Source organism: Pelobates fuscus, chromosome 5 (assembly GCF_036172605.1).
Source record: "Pelobates fuscus isolate aPelFus1 chromosome 5, aPelFus1.pri, whole genome shotgun sequence".
In the NCBI taxonomy this organism is placed as follows: domain Eukaryota; kingdom Metazoa; phylum Chordata; class Amphibia; order Anura; family Pelobatidae; genus Pelobates; species Pelobates fuscus.
Genome location: NC_086321.1, coordinates 136,041,571 through 136,060,825, shown reverse-complemented (window position 1 = coordinate 136,060,825; position 19,255 = coordinate 136,041,571). Strand labels below are relative to the sequence as shown.

Below are 19,255 nucleotides of genomic sequence, written 5' to 3'. Positions count from 1 at the left end.
TTGTCAGATATGGAAACATATTATAATAATTTTGGCATCAAGAATCCAATATGAAATGCAAATATTTTATGTAAGTGAGATCGCATCCGCATGCTCTGTACAACTCAATATAAGCCATTGAGACCACTTTATCTTTCTGTTCAATGTTACCATTGATTTCCTGTAGGCAGACCTTACGTTTTTGTGACTGTAGAGATTTCAGTGTTACAAACACTAATGAAGCATAGAGGTCATAACAAGACAGCAGTAGATGACATGAAGCATTTAATCACAATATGTATAATATAGATATATAAATAAATATTACATTCTTTCAGTCTACAATGCATTTTATTTATTACACGTTATCATTCTCATTTATGTGAAATGTCACCGGACTCTGACTCCCACACTTCTGGAGGAAGAAATAATATATTGTAAAACTGGGGCTGCCACGAAAAATCAAATAGAATTCATTTTCCAAACATTGAAATAAAAAAAATAAAAAAACTCTCATCCTGCTTTGTAGTTTGTTTAGTGTGTAAATCCTGTGAAAGAGTTGACGATAATGGGAAATGTGTTAAATTCATATAATGTATGCAGATTTTCACCAGTTTTTGTGCTATTGTAGAGTTTTAGTTCATGTCTTGCAACTGTACTGCAATATTTAATTTATTTTAACAAAACTGGTATTTTGTCATTAATGTTTTTTTTTTTTTTTTTTTTTTTAGTTTAGAGTTTTCCTCTTTTTGTTTAAGGAACCTAAAACCAGTTAAGTGGCCACAGGCTATTCCTTCTACTGCATATGAACACAATGGAAGAGGCATTTAATTAGTAGATGTGTGAACAGATGTCCACACTATTGTGGTGCCTGACTTATAAGTGCTGATTTCTAAATAACATTGGGAAGAACAGTGATTTGCCACATAATTAATAACACGTTTTCATTAACTTAGATATTCTCAGGATATTAATTTTCTCTGCATTAGAGAGAGCTGCAACAAGAATACAGACAGACATTAACTTACTGTACCTTGAAAGTACCATAATCTGTGTCAAAGACTTTAAATGTAAACTACGATATGGCTGTAAATTTAACAATAAAGTGGAATATTATTATCATTATTATTATTATTATTGGTATTTATACAGTGCCAGCTTATTGCGCAGCGCTTTACAATAAAAGGGGAATTTACCAAATGATACAATAACAATGTGTAACAGGAACAATAAGTAGTTGAGGACCCTGCTCAAACGAGCTTACAGTCTAGAGGAGGTAGGGTATAAAAACACAAAAGGAAGGGTATTGAGGGAGACAGAAAATAGACAAGGTGGGAAAGTAGCAGAACTGGAGGTGAGAGTGGAGTGTGGCACTTTAGCAGAGAGCAAGAAGGATTAAGAGAGAGAAGTTACTCTGGGAGGCCGTAAGCATTCCTAAAAAGATGAGTTTTGGAGAGAGTTCTTAAAGGATTGAAGACTAGGGGAGAGTCTGAATACGTTGTAATGTAATTTTGAAAAAATATTGTAATTTTTTTTATGACTAAACTTTCCATAAATCTCAGTCCCTCTGTAATCCATATATAGTAAAATATATAAGTACTTCTTTATATCCACCAGAGATGAGTGAAAAAAAACTTCACTGGGAGTCTAAAGATAGTCTTTTCAGAATCATGCCGAGTTACATCCCTTATGTTCATACATTCCACCATATGAATCGATGTAGTCCCATCAAAAATTGAGTTCTGTACATATAAGACATGTTTTCTTCATCGCAATGGATACCGTGCCCAGTTCTGTAGGCTCCTGCATTAGGCTTAACAAACTGAAATCAAATAGTCATCAGATACAGAGAGAGCCTATCCTTCCCTGTAGAGGTTGTCAACCCTGTCTAATAAATCAGCATAGATGGGAAATGGAGAACGGTAAATCTGGAAGATACATGAAATCAAAAAGATACTGTGAAACATTCACATATGATATATTTATATAATTTGCTCTGTGCTAGTGTTTCTTTCTCTCTTTCAACAAAAACACTGTAGTCTGTATATTTTATAAAATCATACTGATTGGAATCCACATCTAAGAGCATCTTACCTGCAAGAACAATGCAGCGTCATAGCTCCCAGATCGTTAGTACCCTATTCTCATTAATATAATTTTTGTTGACCTTTGTTAATTAAATAAATATGTGCACATATTAAATAAAATGCCAGATTAGCAACACCTTATACATGGCTTGTAATTGCAATAGATTTGAGCATTATACTTGCTCAGGAGTCAGTGGTCTGTAGTGAATTTTCTCATCCCCTGCTATACCGGTATTTTCCTGTAGAGGGCTTTCTAAATATAGGCACCTTGATGGAAAAGTAAGCTTACGTTAGTACACAGTTGTGCACTCAATTTATAATACAAAAATAATTACAATTTTTTATCTTACTTTTCTTTCCATGCATTTTTAATAGGGAAGACTGTGATAGACAAATGTGTACTATGGTATATGCATGAATTATAAGGTATAAGCATTAATGATACCTCAAAATACTCAATACAACTTTAGTGTTTCTTCTGTCTCTGGCTTTGGCACATCACTAGGGGAATGATATATAGAATTATCTTGAAATTCCGAAAAATATTTTTTTTCCCAGTCTTTTAACTGCATTTTATTAGAAATATAAAATCTTATTTTTCAACTAGTTTTCTATTTTTTCTTTTTTTATTATAATTATTAATGTTTTATTTTTTTAACAAATAATTTTTGGTAACTCCTTTACATAAATTCCACACGCCTTATTAATTAATCTAAACATATGCCTGCTGACTCGATCTGAGTTTTTTTTAAAACCATCTATTTTTTTTTTAGCTGGAAACTGTTACTGGACCATAGCCTACATTTAATATGGCATATGTGCATTTCTTAAAACATATACATTGAAGAATCTCAATAGTTTCAAGTTGAGAGTCCAAGAGGTTCTTATATATTTCGCCACGACCAATAAAAACTGAAGGCATCAAAATTTGAGGTTAACTTATTGCAACAACCAAATAAGTTCTGTTTATTCTTTATACTGTTGCATATAGTTTCTGAGTTCCTTTGATTCTCCCAAGTCCATATCCTGACACACCCATTTAATGTCATCCTCATTAGCTGTCAATAATGAGTTCACAGTTGGGCAACTGTCATCAGCTGGAATAGTTGTAAAGGTTGTGAATTTTACTCGCTTCCTTTTTGATGTTGGTGAATGTAAAGGTTCATTTTTTTTCTCTTTCAAAGCTTTCTCCATGTCCTCAGCTGACCGATGTATCTGGCTCTGCACATTCTTACCATTGATGAGGTGATGACTCTCTTCAAGATTTATTCCTCTGTCTATAATAGTAGTATGTTCATCTTGTTGAGGAGATACATCTGGTGTACTCTCTAGAAGTTCTGTCTCATTGCCAAGCCAAACCCAGTCATGGGAGTGTGTCATGTTAGTTTGCCCTTCTATTGGTATTTGTTTGTGTCTATATTTAAGGGCAAACGTTGCACAGTTAATTAGGAAAACTAATATGGCAAGGCAGAATACACCAAGCAAAGCATACATTCCAATCTCAAGATCACTCAATCCTCTTGGTGCATGAACAAGGTCATTATCTTCGATTTCCTCATTATTTTTTGGTAAGTCTACTTGGGCGGGGAAATTGGTAAAATCTATGGGAATGTTCTGCAGTGGACTATCATCAGAAAGCCTACCTCCATCCACTCTACTGTTTAATACTGATCTAACTGTTGTACTTCCTTTTCTTATGGCACTCTTATCACGTTCCAAAGATCCATCATACCTTCCATCAGTACCATAGCGTTCATGATCAGACACTTTTTGCCTGCGGTCACTTGTGTGATTTTCAATTTCCTCTGCATCGTAATCACTGCTTACTTGAGGATTGGCATCATTCTGTCCAAATTTGACTTTGATGTAACCATGTCCGATTGCAAGAACACTTTTTCTCTTTGATTTTTGGCAAGCCTCAGAGATCATCAGATCAATTTTGATCAATGGTCCTTGTCCTTCACCTTCTGCTATCACAATGGGCCATTTTAGCAAACTGCTCTGGTGTGTAGACACTATTTTTTCATCCAATGAAGTAGCAGAGATGGAAAAATCCTTGGAATCATAGATGTCAAGTGGTGTTACTAACCCATCACTAAACTGTACCCATGTACTGACAACAGCTTCCTAAATAGAAAAAGAAAAAAAAATAATTACGTAAAAGGCAGCAATTTATTTTTGTCACTTTAACAACAACAATGTATATATGAGAATCTATGAACATAGCTCAGTTCCTTGTCTATCTCAGAGTACTTAAAAACAATAGAACAAGCTATAAGATGGCGCTAAATCAATTACTATTACTACTGAAAAGACTGTTTATATTAGCATCACTTTATTAATGTATTAGCTTTATACCACTTAATTAAACAACAAAGACAAATATAAAGTGCGCTGTGCCTTTAAGATTGTGCTCACAAAACCTCTTGGGTATTGCAATCAACCTACAATATTGATGAAGCCAATAGTGGCGAAACGCGTCATCACGTAGTGACGCAGGACTTTGTGGACTCCGCCTCCTGGAACAAGCAAGGAGACCTCGGACGCCAGAAATACCGGAATCTGGAAAGCGTATGTTTATCCTGCCTAGTATATAGACAGTGATGGAAAGGATCTACTTTTCATTGCCTACTGTTTTTTTTATTGAGTGGAATAAAGTTGTTACCTTTTTTTCTTGGCTGTCCATCGATTTTGTCAAGGTCAGTGAACAAGCTCAAATAGCTTGAGCAAACCTGCTCAACGTTTGTGAGTGCTATAATACACCCTGTATTATTATATACACAGTCACCAAATTATCATGGTCCCACTATTGAATACGTTTTGGAGCTGTTGGACATAGCGTTGCAGAATAATTACTTTCGCTTCGAGACCTCATGGTACTTGCAGATAGCAGGGACCTCTATGGGGGCGGCCATGGCCCCCATGTATGCGAATGCATACATGTATCAATATGAGTTGAAATACATTTTGCAACAATATGAAGATAAGGTCATCAGATATTTCAGATTTATCGATGACATTCTCATTTTATGGAACGGTACAGTGGAGGAGGCGGCCCAATTCACGAAAGGCCTCAATGAGTTACCCACTCCGGTCAAAATGACCAGTCATATAGATGAACTTAGTGTCCAGTTCCTTGACGTTGAGATCATGGTCATTGACCATAAGTTGGAGTATAAACTCTTTACTAAACCAACCGACCGTAATACTATCCTACATTACGGGAGCTTCCATCCCAGGCATTTAAAAATGTCACTACCGTTCTCCCAGTTTTTGAGAGTGTTACGTAACAACTCTCAAACGAGTCAATGTGATCTCCAACTTGAGATTATGTATAAAAGATTTCAAACAAGAGGATACCCGCGTCCAATACTTGAAGAAGCTCTTAAGAGAGCCAGAAGTACCCACACTGTTCCTGCAATACGTGTTGACAAATTAACCAATACTAGACCAATCTTTCCCATGCTTTTGAACACCGCCAGCACTGAACTAACTACTTCGGTCCGAAACAACTGGAATATCATTACACTGGATCCATCCCTCCCCAAGAGTCTACGCCAGAAACCACTGTTTTGTTATCGTAGAAACAGGAATTTAAGGGACATGTTGGTGAATACAGACCCTATACATTGCTACAAGCCGACATTTCAAGACTCCAAGAACACGGGATGTGTAAGGTGTTTGGGGTGTGTCACCTGTGGACACATTATCCCTGCCAAAACCTTTAGTCATCCACACACGGGACAGATGTTCCGAATCCAACATCGGATTCACTGTCGGAGTGATTTTGTAATTTATAAACTGTCTTGCCCTTGTGGCTTGAACTATGTTGGCAAAACAGAGACGGCACTCTGTGAAAGAATTAGGGGCCACAGATCGAGTATCCGACTTGCCTATCGAGATGGCAAGTCGGACAAACCTGTGGCCCGACATTTTTTGGAACTATCACATCCCCTGGCTTCACTTAGATGTGTGGCCATTGACCATGTACCGACCCCTCTCCGGGGGGGAGATCGGGGCAAACTCCTGTTACAGAGAGAAACGTACTGGATAACACGGTTGGACACTATCTCGCCCAGGGGTCTGAACGAAAAATGTTCTTTCACTATGTTTCTATGATATCTCAGTATTAGGTTGATTATAGTACAGAGCCTCTTATGATTACCTGAGGTACAGGATTGGTCTGTCTATCTTCATTAGTTTAAATAATTATGTAGTACTGTTTTTTACTAGAAATTTTAGCCTCTATTTTATACAAAGAGGATTTCTTGGTTATAAAAACAATTTTGTTGATACTTACATATCCATGGGGATTGAGCGGGAATCTGAGATTATGTCAATTGTTCTACAGTTATATACTAATATTGGGCCTGTTGCATATAGGTTATTTGCTCATGCCTCTCATTTTTCACTTGATATAGATTTATTGCATACAGTAGCACTTTAATACATTTTTCACTTGTTGCATCTTTGATATATGTTTAACTTTTTTTTCACTATTTCACTATGATTTTGTACATAGACAAAGCATCTCACACTCAGGTATAGATCTTTGTCTCACTAGTAGGTAAGTGTAACTATTCTAGAGATAGCTCATTATATTTAAGTTCACACCTCATATATAGGCAGATATTTGCCTTTCATTACAAAGAATACACAGATCTTACGAGATCATGGATCACATACCTATATCTTATACCTATTTACGTAATAAATGGAATTATGACCAGATCGTTCACTTAAGACACGATATGACACAACACTTTATTGGGTTGGATATATGCCATATATGTATTTGTCCCAGTATTTCCTAGATTCTATTGATTCTCTGTTACTGCTCGCATCCTCCTGTTTCCCCTTCCCTCCTGTCTGCCTACGGTCCGGTTGCCACGGCAACACTTTTTTACACTGAAGGGCACGTGAGGTTTGACTCATGCCGCAGTCCGTAAGTAAAGGGTTTGACCAAAGTGACGTTGGCGTCCCTGGTTGCCCGGTAACGTCAGTCGGCGAATCAGACACCTCGAACCTGGTCATGTGGGCCAGGAACCCGGAAGTGGAGTGTGCTGATACGGTTGGCAGCTGCGGTCCGTTTGTTGGCGGGAATGGAGGTGAAGCACCTGAGTATGTAAGTATACTAATTGAGATTCTCCCTATATAAGCTTGCTTGTTTTATTGTTTAAGTTGTCCTGATGAAAGCTCCATGAGGAGCTGAAACGTTGACGTCCTTAACTGAATAAAGAAAATTTGTATCGCTGAGAATTCCTGGAGTGCCGGTATTTTTTGGATATTTATATATATATATATATATATATATATATATATATATATATATATATATATATATATATATACAGGCATTTCTCACTTTATGAACTCTCACTTTATGAACTCCCGACTTTATGAACTTTTTTCTGGATGTGCCGCCATTTTGTTTCACCTCCATTTTGTGTCAGTGGTCCACGGGTCAGGACCGAGAAGAGTGCTTTGGAGCACAAACAAGAAGAGAATAAGAAGAATTTGTGGTCAGGAGTAGACAAGAAGAGAGATGAGGATCAGGAACACAGTTCCTGAAGATAAAGGGAAGTCTAAAAAACAGGTTTAGATTGTACTGTATTCTTTTTGTGCTTTCATGGGCATACATTACAGATCCTGTAATATTAATGCACTGTGTGCTATTGAATATAGATTTGTCTGTGTGTGTCTGACATAGCTGTCTGTGTGTATGTGTGTTTGCAATTGTGCCATATTTTGGAAGGCAGCAATAGTAAGGAGCAGGAGGAGGGCTGAAAAAGGGGAGAAGGAAGAAGGTTTGAGAGCTGTAAAAATAAAAGGAGTAACCGAAAAGTGATAAGGGAGAGGGGGAAGCTGATAATGAAGAAAATGAATAAGTAGGAAGGTTTTAGAGAGGTTCCCCATTCAACAAGTGCAGCATGTCTCTTCATTGAATAGTATGAAGATTGATGATAATTTAAAGAAGATTTCAATATGGTATGCATGCCTTTAAAATTCCTACAACATATTATTATTATTATTATTGCAATTTATATAGCGCCAACAGATTCCGTAGCGCTTTACAATATTATGAGAAGGGATTTAACTATAGATAGGACAATTACAAATAAACTTACAGGAACAATAGGTTGAAGAGGACCCTGCTCGATCGAGCTTACATTCTATAGGATACATGTATTTGCTATGCTTTCATGTTGTATTTGTACTTAATAATTTAGGTTTTCAATGGTAACATTTGTTGGTCAGGAACGGAACCCGTGTTTATTACATTGTGTATATGGGAAATTAGTTCTCACTTTATGAACTCTCACTTTATGAACTAGGCTTCGGAACCAATTAGTTCGTAAAGTCGGGAACTACCTGTATATATATATATAAATAATTGTGTTTGCAATATTACACTATTTACCTCTTATGTATTTTTTTTTACATGAGGAAAATCTACTCTCTGTGAAATACGTTTGTGAATGTAACTCTATTAGCACATTGGTTTTTACCACATTGGTTTTAAGTAATATGTTGATATACACAGTATATATAAAGTAACTTTGACATTTAGGCCCTTTTGTGTGGATTGTTGCAATAATAGTTACACATATGCTTTGAAGTGTAACTGCACAGTATTGCACAAATATTGTATTTTATTGCACAAAAAAATATCACACTTGAGCACTTTGTTGCATTTAAATATTGTATCTCCCGGGGTTGATTGCAATACACAAGAGATTTTGTGAGCACATTCTTAAAGGCAAAGCACACTTTATATTTGTCTTTGTTATCTCAGAGTACTGCAAGTGAGGGAGACTAACTCGATGTTGTGTATACGCACTCCATAAAAGTATATTGATAGCTTAAAAAGTAAGTGATGCTTCCTAATTTGTCATGCGTGAAAAGGGAGGTGGAGCCTGGGTACCAAAGATTTTGCTGAAAATCCTGGACAAATATAGAATTTAAATTGTATTGTTTGTGAAAGCTCCCTAGACACATAAGCAATACAATAAATCACATTAGTTATGGTGTTAGTAGTGGTCCTCTAGTGTTATACTTAATTTAAAAAAAAACACTATTTTGTGTTAAAAACATATCAACTAATAAAAAAAACTCAAGATCAAATTACATTTACAATTACAATTACATTTTCTGTTGTTTTTTTGTTTTTTTGTTTTTTTTTTTTTTTAGTCCTGAAAGACACAATTTATATTATTTATTTGGTTTTCTTTTCTTTTCTTAGAACAAAAAATATATATACAAATATACAACCAAAGCCATGTTATTGTGATGTAAATATGTTCCAGACTGCAGGGGGTCTCTCCTACAAAAATTGCTCTCATAGTAGTTTTTTCTAACCATATTGTTGTAATTGGCCTGCCACTGTCCTGTGAAATAAAATATTATTCTGGAAGGAAAATAAGGACTCCACTTTTTATCTCCTTACTACAAAACACACTCTGAAAAATAATGTTAAGATGTACCTTTCTTCCCAGTCTATTTCTGAGTTTGATGAAAAATAAGATTTAAAGAAGAACAACATAGAAGGGGAATCAGGAGCAACGTAGGATAAATAGGTAGAGTGTCCTAAGGTAGAGTATCCTCCACTCCTTAGGACACTCTACCTATTTATCCTACTTTGCTCCTGACTCCCCTTCCATGTTGTTCAGTTTTTAGTGCATTTTTTGCACTAGGGGTTAATCACCATACAGAAGCGAGTATTTCCCAGTATTTCCCTTCTTCCCTTAGTTTTGTAAGATTTAAAGAAGTATGTACTGACTAAATAAATACCTTGTAAATTAAGATGCCATATCAAGGAACTTGCCAAAACTACAAATTAATATTAGTGCGTGCTAATAAAATGAGAAGCATCTATCTAGCGATTAGCCAACACAAATATCTGTCAGGATTGCCTTTTAGAGGTAGCCGTAAGGGTAGGATTGTATTTTTTAAATACATATAAGAAGCCTCCAATCTATCTTGATCTGTTGATAGTAATTGGAGAACCTTGTCAGGGATCTGAGTGAATTTATTGATGTAGTTCACAGGATTTGTAGAAACAGCTCTGTGAAGGATTCGACACTAAATCATTACTACTTCTTTTGTTTTAGCCATTCACAATTTTTTATCACTTTGGAAATTTAAACTTTATCGTGGAGTTAAGGTTACTAGCATACTAAACAGTGGAAAACAACTTATTATAAGGAAAACTATTGTTTAGACATGGCAAACATGAACCTCTGTTTTTCAGCATGCCAATCACTAACACACTTGCTAAGCGCTGATACTTTTTAATTTTTGTACTGGTTATTTTAGGAACTTGGGCAGGTTCTATTGTATCTAGCTGCTGTTATTTATTTGATTGTTCTTATATATTTTATATTACCTGTGCGCTCTCTTATAGTGTATACTTATGCCAATTACTTTGTCAGGACGATTTACAATGTGCATATCCACCAAAAAAGGGGTTTCCATATCTTTAGTGTTGTGTAGAATCTACATATGTTGTATTAAATGTATATGTATATTCAAAGCACAATAATAATCTATGCTCCGTACATGGGTTCTGCTGCAAGGAGGCCCCCTGTCCCTGACATACTTCACTCGGTTTTGTTTTTGTGTAAGACCTACACTATGGCTCCCACTTTGTTGTTTTTGCATGTAGGGTTCTCGTATTGTCATGGTCAATTAGTGTTAGTTTACATCTAGAAAAATAGAATGCTGGTTATTTGCTTTGCCCTGTACCTCTTTCCTGAAATCAAACCTGTTTGGTTGTGCAAGTGGGGGGTTTCAGGAAGAATTCTTCTGATATCTGTACTTGAACAACCATACAATTGCAAAACCCTGCTGGCTACCATAAAGCAAAGAATTGCTATTAATAAAAATGTGAAGTGTTTTGTCCTGCTAACCACAAGTGATCTGATAAATGTTCTCCAACATTTCCATCTCAAATGAGTGAGTAAGTAAGTAAGCAAGTTACTTACTACAACTTCTGCCATCTTGTAATCTGTAAATTAGTATTATTATGATATTTATAGAGCGCCGTCAAATTCCGCAGCACTTTACAATGGGTGGGCGAACAGACATGTAGTTGTAACCAGACAAGTTGGACACACAGGAACAGAGGGGTTGAGGGCCCTGCTCAATGAGCTTACATGCTAGAGGAAGTGGGGTAAAGTGACACAAAAAGTTAAGGATAGTATTAGACTAGTGACAGTTGCAGAAGAGGAATCAGTTGGGAGCTAGTAACAGTTTAATTGATACGCTTTTAAGAAGTGGGGCTTTAACGATTTTTTGAAGGAGTGGAGACTGGGTGAGCATCTAACTGAGGAGGGAAGCAAGTTCCATAGGAACGGTGCATCCCTCGAGAAATCTTGAAGGCGAGCATCAGAGGTGGGAGTACGGACAGAAGATAGATGTAAATTTTCAGCAGATCGTAAGGGCCTAGACGGGACATACTTGTGTATAAGGGAGGATAGGTAGGTGGGAGCAGCATTATGTAGAGATTTGAAAGCAAGAACCAGAATTTTAAATTGAGCTCTATATTTTATAGGAAGCCAATGTAGGGACTGACAGAAGGGTGAGGCATGGGAGGTGCGGGCGGACAGGAAGATGAGCCTCGCCGCCGCATTCATTATGGACTGTAACGGCGCAAGTTGGGAGCACGTAAGACCACTGAGAAGCGGATTACAGCAGTCAAGGCGAGAAAGTAAAGTGGAATGGACCAACACCTTAGTCGCATCTGGCGTTAAGTAGGGGCAGATGCGCGCAATGTTTTTGAGATAGAATTGACAGGATTTGATGATAGATTGAACATGAGGCTTGAAGGAGAGGTCGGAGTCAAAGAGAACACCTAGGCAGCGAGCCTGCGTGGTGGAGCTGATGGTAGCACCGTTTACTTGGAGGGAGACAGACCCACGAGTAACAACACTTGAGGGAGGAAAGACCAGAATTTCAGTTTTGGTAAAGTTTAGTTTAAGGAAGTGGGCAGCCATCCATTTAGAAACAGCAGAGAGGCAGTCAGAGACACTAGTCAAGAGGGACGGGGAGAGATCAGGAGAGGACAGGTAGATTTGCGTGTCATCTGCATAGAAATGATATTGGAAGCCAAAGGAGCTAATGAGTTTACCAAGGGAGGCAGTATAGATGGAGAACAGTAGGGGACCAAGGACTGAATCTTTGGGGACACCAACAGAGAGGAGTTGGGGAGAAGAAGCAGAGCCAGAGAAAGAAACACTGAAAGAGCGTTGGGAGAGGTAGGAGGAGCACCAGGAGACAGCAATATCTTGTAGACAGATATTGCGGAGGATGAGAAGAAGCTGTTGATGATCAACAGTGCCTAAAGCCGCAGACAGGTCAAGGAGAATTAGGATAGAGTAGTGACCACGAGATTTTGCAGCGAGTAGATCATTGGATACTTTGGTCAGTGCCGTTTCCACAGAGTACTTAGCCTGGAAACCAGACTGAAGCGGGTTTCGCAGAGAGTTGGACTCGAGAAAGTCTGTCAATCTCGCATACACAATTATTTCAAGGATCTTGGATGCAAAAGGCAGTAGCGAGATAGGACGATAGTCGGATGGGGAGTTAGGGTCAAGATTTGGCTTCTTTAGAATTGGGGTTACAGTTGCATGTTTGAAGTGCGATGGAAATATAACAGAAGAGAGAGAGAGATTGAGAATTTTAGTGAGAGGTGGAGAAAGAGAAGAAGACAGAGTACGGATGAGATGCGAGGGAATTGGATCTAGGGAGCAGGTGGTGGGGCGGGAGGACTGGAGCAGAGCAGAAACCTCTTCCAATGTAGCGGGTGCGAATGAACATAGAACAGCAGAGGGAGTGTAGTTAGGGGAAGTATTGTAAGGGGAAGAAGAAAGATGAGAGATCTCTTCTCTGATTGTAGAGATCTTGTCAGTGAAGTGAGTTGCAAAGTCTGAGGCGGTCAAGTTAGTAGGTGGAGGAGGAACAGCAGGGCGAAGAAGAGAGTTAAATGTGTGAAATAGTCATTTGGGTTCGCGGGAGAGTGTGGTTATGAGGGTATTGAACTAATTAACTTTTGCAGAGGAATGAGACATGCTGTATGAGCTCAGCATAAATTTATAGTGGAGAAAGTCAGATGCACAGTGAGACTTTCTCCAACAACGTTCAGCAGTTCTGGAGCATTTTTGGAGGTATAGAGTGAGCTTGGTGTGCCAGAGTTGTTGTTGAGGGGGCCTGTGGCGTTTAAATGTACAAGGTGTCATGATGTCTAGTTGACAGGAGAGGGTGGAATTGTAGAAGGAGGTTGCAGAACTAGGACAGGTGAGGTTTGAGATAGGTAAAAGGAGAGTTTGGAGATTAGTGGAGAAATGCTCTAGGTGTGGTTACACATTCTCGGGTCCACCAACCTTTTTTTCAGAGGATGGGGGCCCCAAACTTACATATATTGTCAGCAAATGAGCGACAGAATAACGTTGAATTTATATGGCCTGTTGCACAGGTGCTGTTACCAGCAGCTCCGGGGCCTGGACAGATAAACATTTCCAAGACTACAGACACTATTTACTAAGTCACCATATTTTTTATTTCCATTAACATTAATGAAAGTGTATAATAAATATATTGTTATTAAGTTTACAAGCTGTCTTTGCTCTGCTGCTTTTCTGCACTTTTTCCTGTATTTGTTATCAATGCATTTCGCTGGTAATTCTGGGCATAGGAAATCCGGGCATTTTTGTGGATTTTGTAATTTCTGGAGGATTATTTGTTACAATAAAAAGGTTTATCTTTCTCCTCAGGCCCGGACTGGCCATCGGGCACACCAGGCAAATGCGCCGGCAGTGAGATCACAGGATCTCTCCTGCCGGTCTTTGCAGGGCCAGCATTATCAAAGATCTCCCTCACCGGACCACATACAGTATACTGTGGCCGGCGGGGAGAGTGTGAGGGAGAGAGCCAGAAGAGGAACCCGGCAGAGCTCTAACTTACAGCTCCGCCGGGTTCCACTTGCGAGATTTGGAGCGTTGCCATGGCAACGCTCCGGGTCTCGCAAGAGTGAACTCTAGCCCAACAGGCAATGTAAAACATTTCAGAGAATTGGAAATAATTGCATGGCCGACAACATGTCACTAGTGGCTATCAGAATGACAGACACTAGAGGCACTTCCTCCGGAAGACCTTCACTTTCAAAGAGCCTCATGTGCAGGGTCAGAATTCACAGCAGCATGCTTCCAATTGGACTTAATGCTATACTATGAGATGCATCAGATTGGAAAAGCGGCTGCTATGCATGCACCGAAGGTCTCGAATGCTTCTCTATGAGAGGCATTGGATTCGGCTGATATAATTAATGATGATTTTATCAAGGGCAGAGCACATGCTGCAAAAAGTCTACATTGGGTGTAGATTAGAGGTAAATCTTTTGCGACTTTTACACTTTCTTTTTTTACAGATAGAAAGAAACACATCTAACTTTAAAAATAATATATTTATATTTAAACTTTAATAATGAGTTTACATTTAGCTTGTAAAGCCTAGTTTACATTATCCTATTGATCATTTAACACAGGAATGGTTAAACAAAGACTAAGTTTGAAAGATCACATGTCATTTCATGATATTTCAAATTGAAGTGCCAGATGCAAATATTTTCATTCAACATGTTATTTTAATAATGAACTTTAGTGATGTCGCGAACATAAAATTTTCGTTCGTGAACAGCGAACGCGAACTTCCGCAAATGTTCGCGAACGGGCGAACCGCCATAGACTTCAATAGGCAGGCGAATTTTAAAACCCACAGGGACTCTTTCTGGCCACAATAGTGATGGAAAAGTTGTTTCAAGGGGACTAACACCTGGACTGTGGCATGCCGGAGGGGGATCCATGGCAAAACTCCCATGGAAAATTACATAGTTGATGCAGAGTCTGGTTTTAATTCATAAAGGGCATAAATCACCTAACATTCCTAAATTGTTTGGAATAACATGCTTTAAAACATCAGGTATGATGTTGTATCGATCAGGTAGTGAAAGGGTTACGCCCGCTTCACAGTGACAGACCAAACTCCCCGTTTAACGCACCGCAAACAACCGCAAACAGTCCATTTGCACAACCGCAAAATCCCTCACTGATGTCATTGAAGGTCTCCTCCTCCACCCAGCCACGTACAACACCAAGGGTTCCCGAAAGGTGACAACAAGCCCCCTGTATTTTTTTTTTTAAATATACACTACTGTTACACCAGATATGAGTTGCACTGGTGTGACACTGTGCCATTGCAGGCCCTGAAACGCACACGTGTGAAGGAAAGTGACTGCTAGTATATTACAGTAAAATTTTTTATTTTTTTTTTAAATGCAAGCTATTGTGACACCAGATATTAGTGGTGGCACTGGGCAAGTGGGCACAGTATACACTGTGAGCCTGACACACACGCTGGCAGGCAGGCAACTGCAATTAGATTACACCCCAAAAAAAATTGAAGCAGACTGATGTTCTAGCCCTAAAAAGGGTTTTTTGGAGTGCTGTCCTTACAGCAGAGATCAGATGAGTCCTTCAGGACTGTAGTGGACACTGAATACACTAGCCTAGCTATCTATTTCCCTATTAAATTAGCAGCAGCTACACTGTCCCTCCTCTCACTAAGAATGCAGCTTCTGGGGGGCGAGGCCTAGCTGTCATGGAGGAAAGACGCACTTCGTGTGAGCTCCCTCAATATCTCACTTTAAGCTGCTATCAACAAGCAAATTTCACCCCAGAAGGGGATGACCCAGCAATGTTGCTCCTACCTGACCGACCCGACATGCTTAATAGCGGTCAGCAACTTGACAGAGTCTTACTTACCTCCGCGTGGCAAGTGTGGCCTGGTGCTCACCGGGCAGGAGAGGCGGACGATCTCCCGATCCTGGGATGCCCAGGAGCAGCTACTTCCCGGCAGGAGCTCCGTTACCCCCCCTCGGACCGGTGGGGTTTATCCCGGTCCACCCCTAAAAGGCTGTCTGGAGCTAATGGACGCACAGAGCACAGCCGCCCAGGCTGACATACTCATCTGCGACTCTCCCAATATGGCGGCAGCCGCGTGTCCTCCTGGTACCAGCAAAGCATGGCAGGATATTGAGTCTAAGCTGGACAGACTCTTTAATCAATTTTGGAAGCAAATAACAAGCAGGAAGCCCCAACAAGCTCCACCAAAGCCCCAACAAGCTCCACCACAGCTAAGCGAAGCAGTCCCCATTAAAATTCACCAACGCAAAAGGCGTTGAAGATGGGACCGGAGGCAAAAACAGAAATGCAGAGCCTGCCCCACGTCAAGCACTCGCCTCCACCTTAAGCCACCACAATCCCGCACCGGACGTGAAGCACCACCGGGACAGATCCAACCACCCGACAAAACAAGCTTCCACCACCTCAAGCCTCGAACCCGGCACTCAGCCAGACACTTGCCTTTGTTGTTCCAGGTATCAGGGACTACCAGGGTCTGCACCTGGCGCCCAGAAGGGATCGGATAAGCACAAGCAGTAAACAGCAGCCTGCCAAGCATGTCCCACTATAGCCGATCCTCCACACCATGCCTTTGATCACATGAACTGCTCTCTGTACATTAACTAATCGTAAAGTAGTAAGCGTTTAAACATGTCATTATTTCACCTCCTAAAGAGTTTATTGTCGTAGTTCCTTACATGCCTTTACCTTAACCGTTCATGTATTATGTTATTCACTAGTCTCATCTCATGGGGCGACTCACACTTGATTTATAACTAGTGGTGGAGCTGCTGATATAAATACACAGTTGATAACGTGCAAGCTACACCGTAAACATGACAGCCATCTTTCAAAACAATGTACTGCTATATACTCATACCCTCAGTGCAACTAGCCATGATATACACACGTTCAGCCTAGCATGCTCAAATATAACACACTTCTGTCTAAAAAATAAAAATAAAAAATAATACAAAAAAACTAAAAAAATAATGCAGCTTCCGAATGAATCTAAAATGGGTGCTGTCCAGGAGGTGGGAAGGTCTGGGAGGGAGGTTCTTCTGCTGATTGGCTGGAATGTGTCTGCTAACTGCTGGACAGTGATTCATGTGTATTGTGTATCATGCTGGCAGCAATTTTGACACAGGCCACACCTATTGGCACTTGATTTGTTTTGCCGAATATCTGCATTACTTAGTTTGGTACAGGCGACTAGAAATGAGCTTAAGGGTATATAAGGCCACTTTTACCTCTCCTCTTTCCCTGTCTCGGCCTTGATATCTGAATATTCTGACCTCTGGAAAGCCTGACTTTGGCTCTGATTAACCATTCTCCAAATTATCTGTACTCCTTGACCTCAGCCTGTCCCTGCTTACTTTTGTCTGCTTACAGTCTGTATTCTATATTATCACTTACTGCTATATATATATATGCAGATCCGGGCTCCTTACAGCCTTGGTTCATGAAGAGGGGGCCCAGCAGCCCACTCTGCTCACACGGCTTGAGGGAGGAGAGAGAGGGAGGAGAGGACAGTACCTACTGCTAAAGGGGAAGACTAGACTTCTGGGTCCCCTCTTCACTGTCCTCCAGCTCCACTAATTCATCTGACCACCAGGGCATCAAGTATTTCCCATCGCTGCCCACAGTTAAGAGGTATGGAGGGGGGAATAAACAGAATTACAAATGTAAAAAACTGTTAGCCCCGTGCACTATGCACCCACACTACATGCACTACACTCAGACTAAATGCACTACACACACACTACAGCCACTACACACACATTGCATGCACTACAAACACATTGCATGCACTACACACACACTGCATCCACTATACAGAAACACAATGCATTCACTACACACTGCATACAATACACACACTTCATGCAAACAAAGGCTGCATCCACTACACACAAACACTCACTGCATCAATTACACAAACTGCATCCAATATACACACTGCATCCACTATTCACACACTATACGTTCACTACACACACTGCATACAATACACACACACTGCATCCACTGAAGTTTATTTGTTGAGGTTTCTAGCCTTGACACAGACTATCTGTTTTAAAAATAAATAATATATTAAAAATGAAATATATTTTAATATAGATGACTGGGTCACTTTTTTTAAAAAATAAACAGTTTAAAATAACTTACTGTACCTTTATTTCAGTGCTCCTCCTCCCTATAACCCAATCTCTCTACTGTGACGTCATCAACCTTGATGATGTTTGTCCAATCAGATGCTTCTCAAAGAGAAGTATTGAGGACTCATAATGCATTCATGGTAGTTGCTTCAGTCCACCAACACACAGAGTACAAAGCGTCTGGAATTAGCAGACATTTCATGCTAATTCTGGATCTCAAATGGATTCAATAATTTAATATATTTCTGTAGGAGGCTCCTATTGGCTGTCTGATTGAAGACAACAAGGAGTCAATGAGTATTGCAAATTGTAAACATTGCCATATTTCAGAAACAGTCCCATAGTCATATCAATAAAATGAAGTAATTTTGAAGCTTAGGAGGAGCCAGGTTTTATAGCTCAATTACATGTGAGTGTACATTTTAAAGTTTTTACCCACCCTTGCTCCGTAGTTCTAAATACTTCACCATATACTATTTGTATTTGTTTATTTTTTATGAAGATACCCCCTACTACACCTATAATTTGAAGAATTACCTCTGCACTTGATCCATAGGCAGGGATTATTCCGCCCAGGCGTGTACACTGGAGCTGTATTAAAGCTACAGAAAAGTGTAAGTGCGCATCTTTTATCTTACCTATCAAAACTACAGTTTTAAAATACTACACTATTATTTCTTCTCTGGTTCTCTACATATATACACCTTATCAAGGATTACTGATGCGGTGCACCTACGCTACTGTTTTTATCCAGTTTTCTGATGGGAAAAGAGAGACTCTGTATTGGTGTTTGAGCTGCTTGTGGGCTTGTGGGCTCCTGAATTTTATTTTTGTGTTATTGTCTATTAGAGGAAGTGTTCAAAGCAGAATTTATATTTAAAGATCCACAAGCATGCTGAATTAATGCTGCAGAGTTTGTAAGATGGTAATCAATAGTACACCATGCAAAGTTATCTATTGATCAGTACTAGTGATATTAATCAATAGCTGTCCATAATAAGGAGTTGTAGCTTTAATAAACTAAGGGCTTATTCATTGAGCTGGAAATTAACCCAAATAAATGTTATCATACACT

General features: G+C 39.3%; 1 protein-coding gene across 1 annotated transcript in view; it reads right to left on the bottom strand.

Annotated features, from left to right (window-relative positions):
- Positions 1 to 717: 717 nt before the first annotated feature.
- Positions 718 to 19,255, bottom strand: part of TMEM132C (transmembrane protein 132C) — a 594,712-nt gene continuing 576,174 nt past the window's right edge. The window contains exon 9 of the mRNA XM_063454339.1: positions 718 to 4,193. Coding sequence (XP_063310409.1) covers positions 3,033 to 4,193 — 1,161 coding nt within the window. The 3' untranslated portion in view covers positions 718 to 3,032. The remainder of the gene's footprint in view (positions 4,194 to 19,255) is intronic.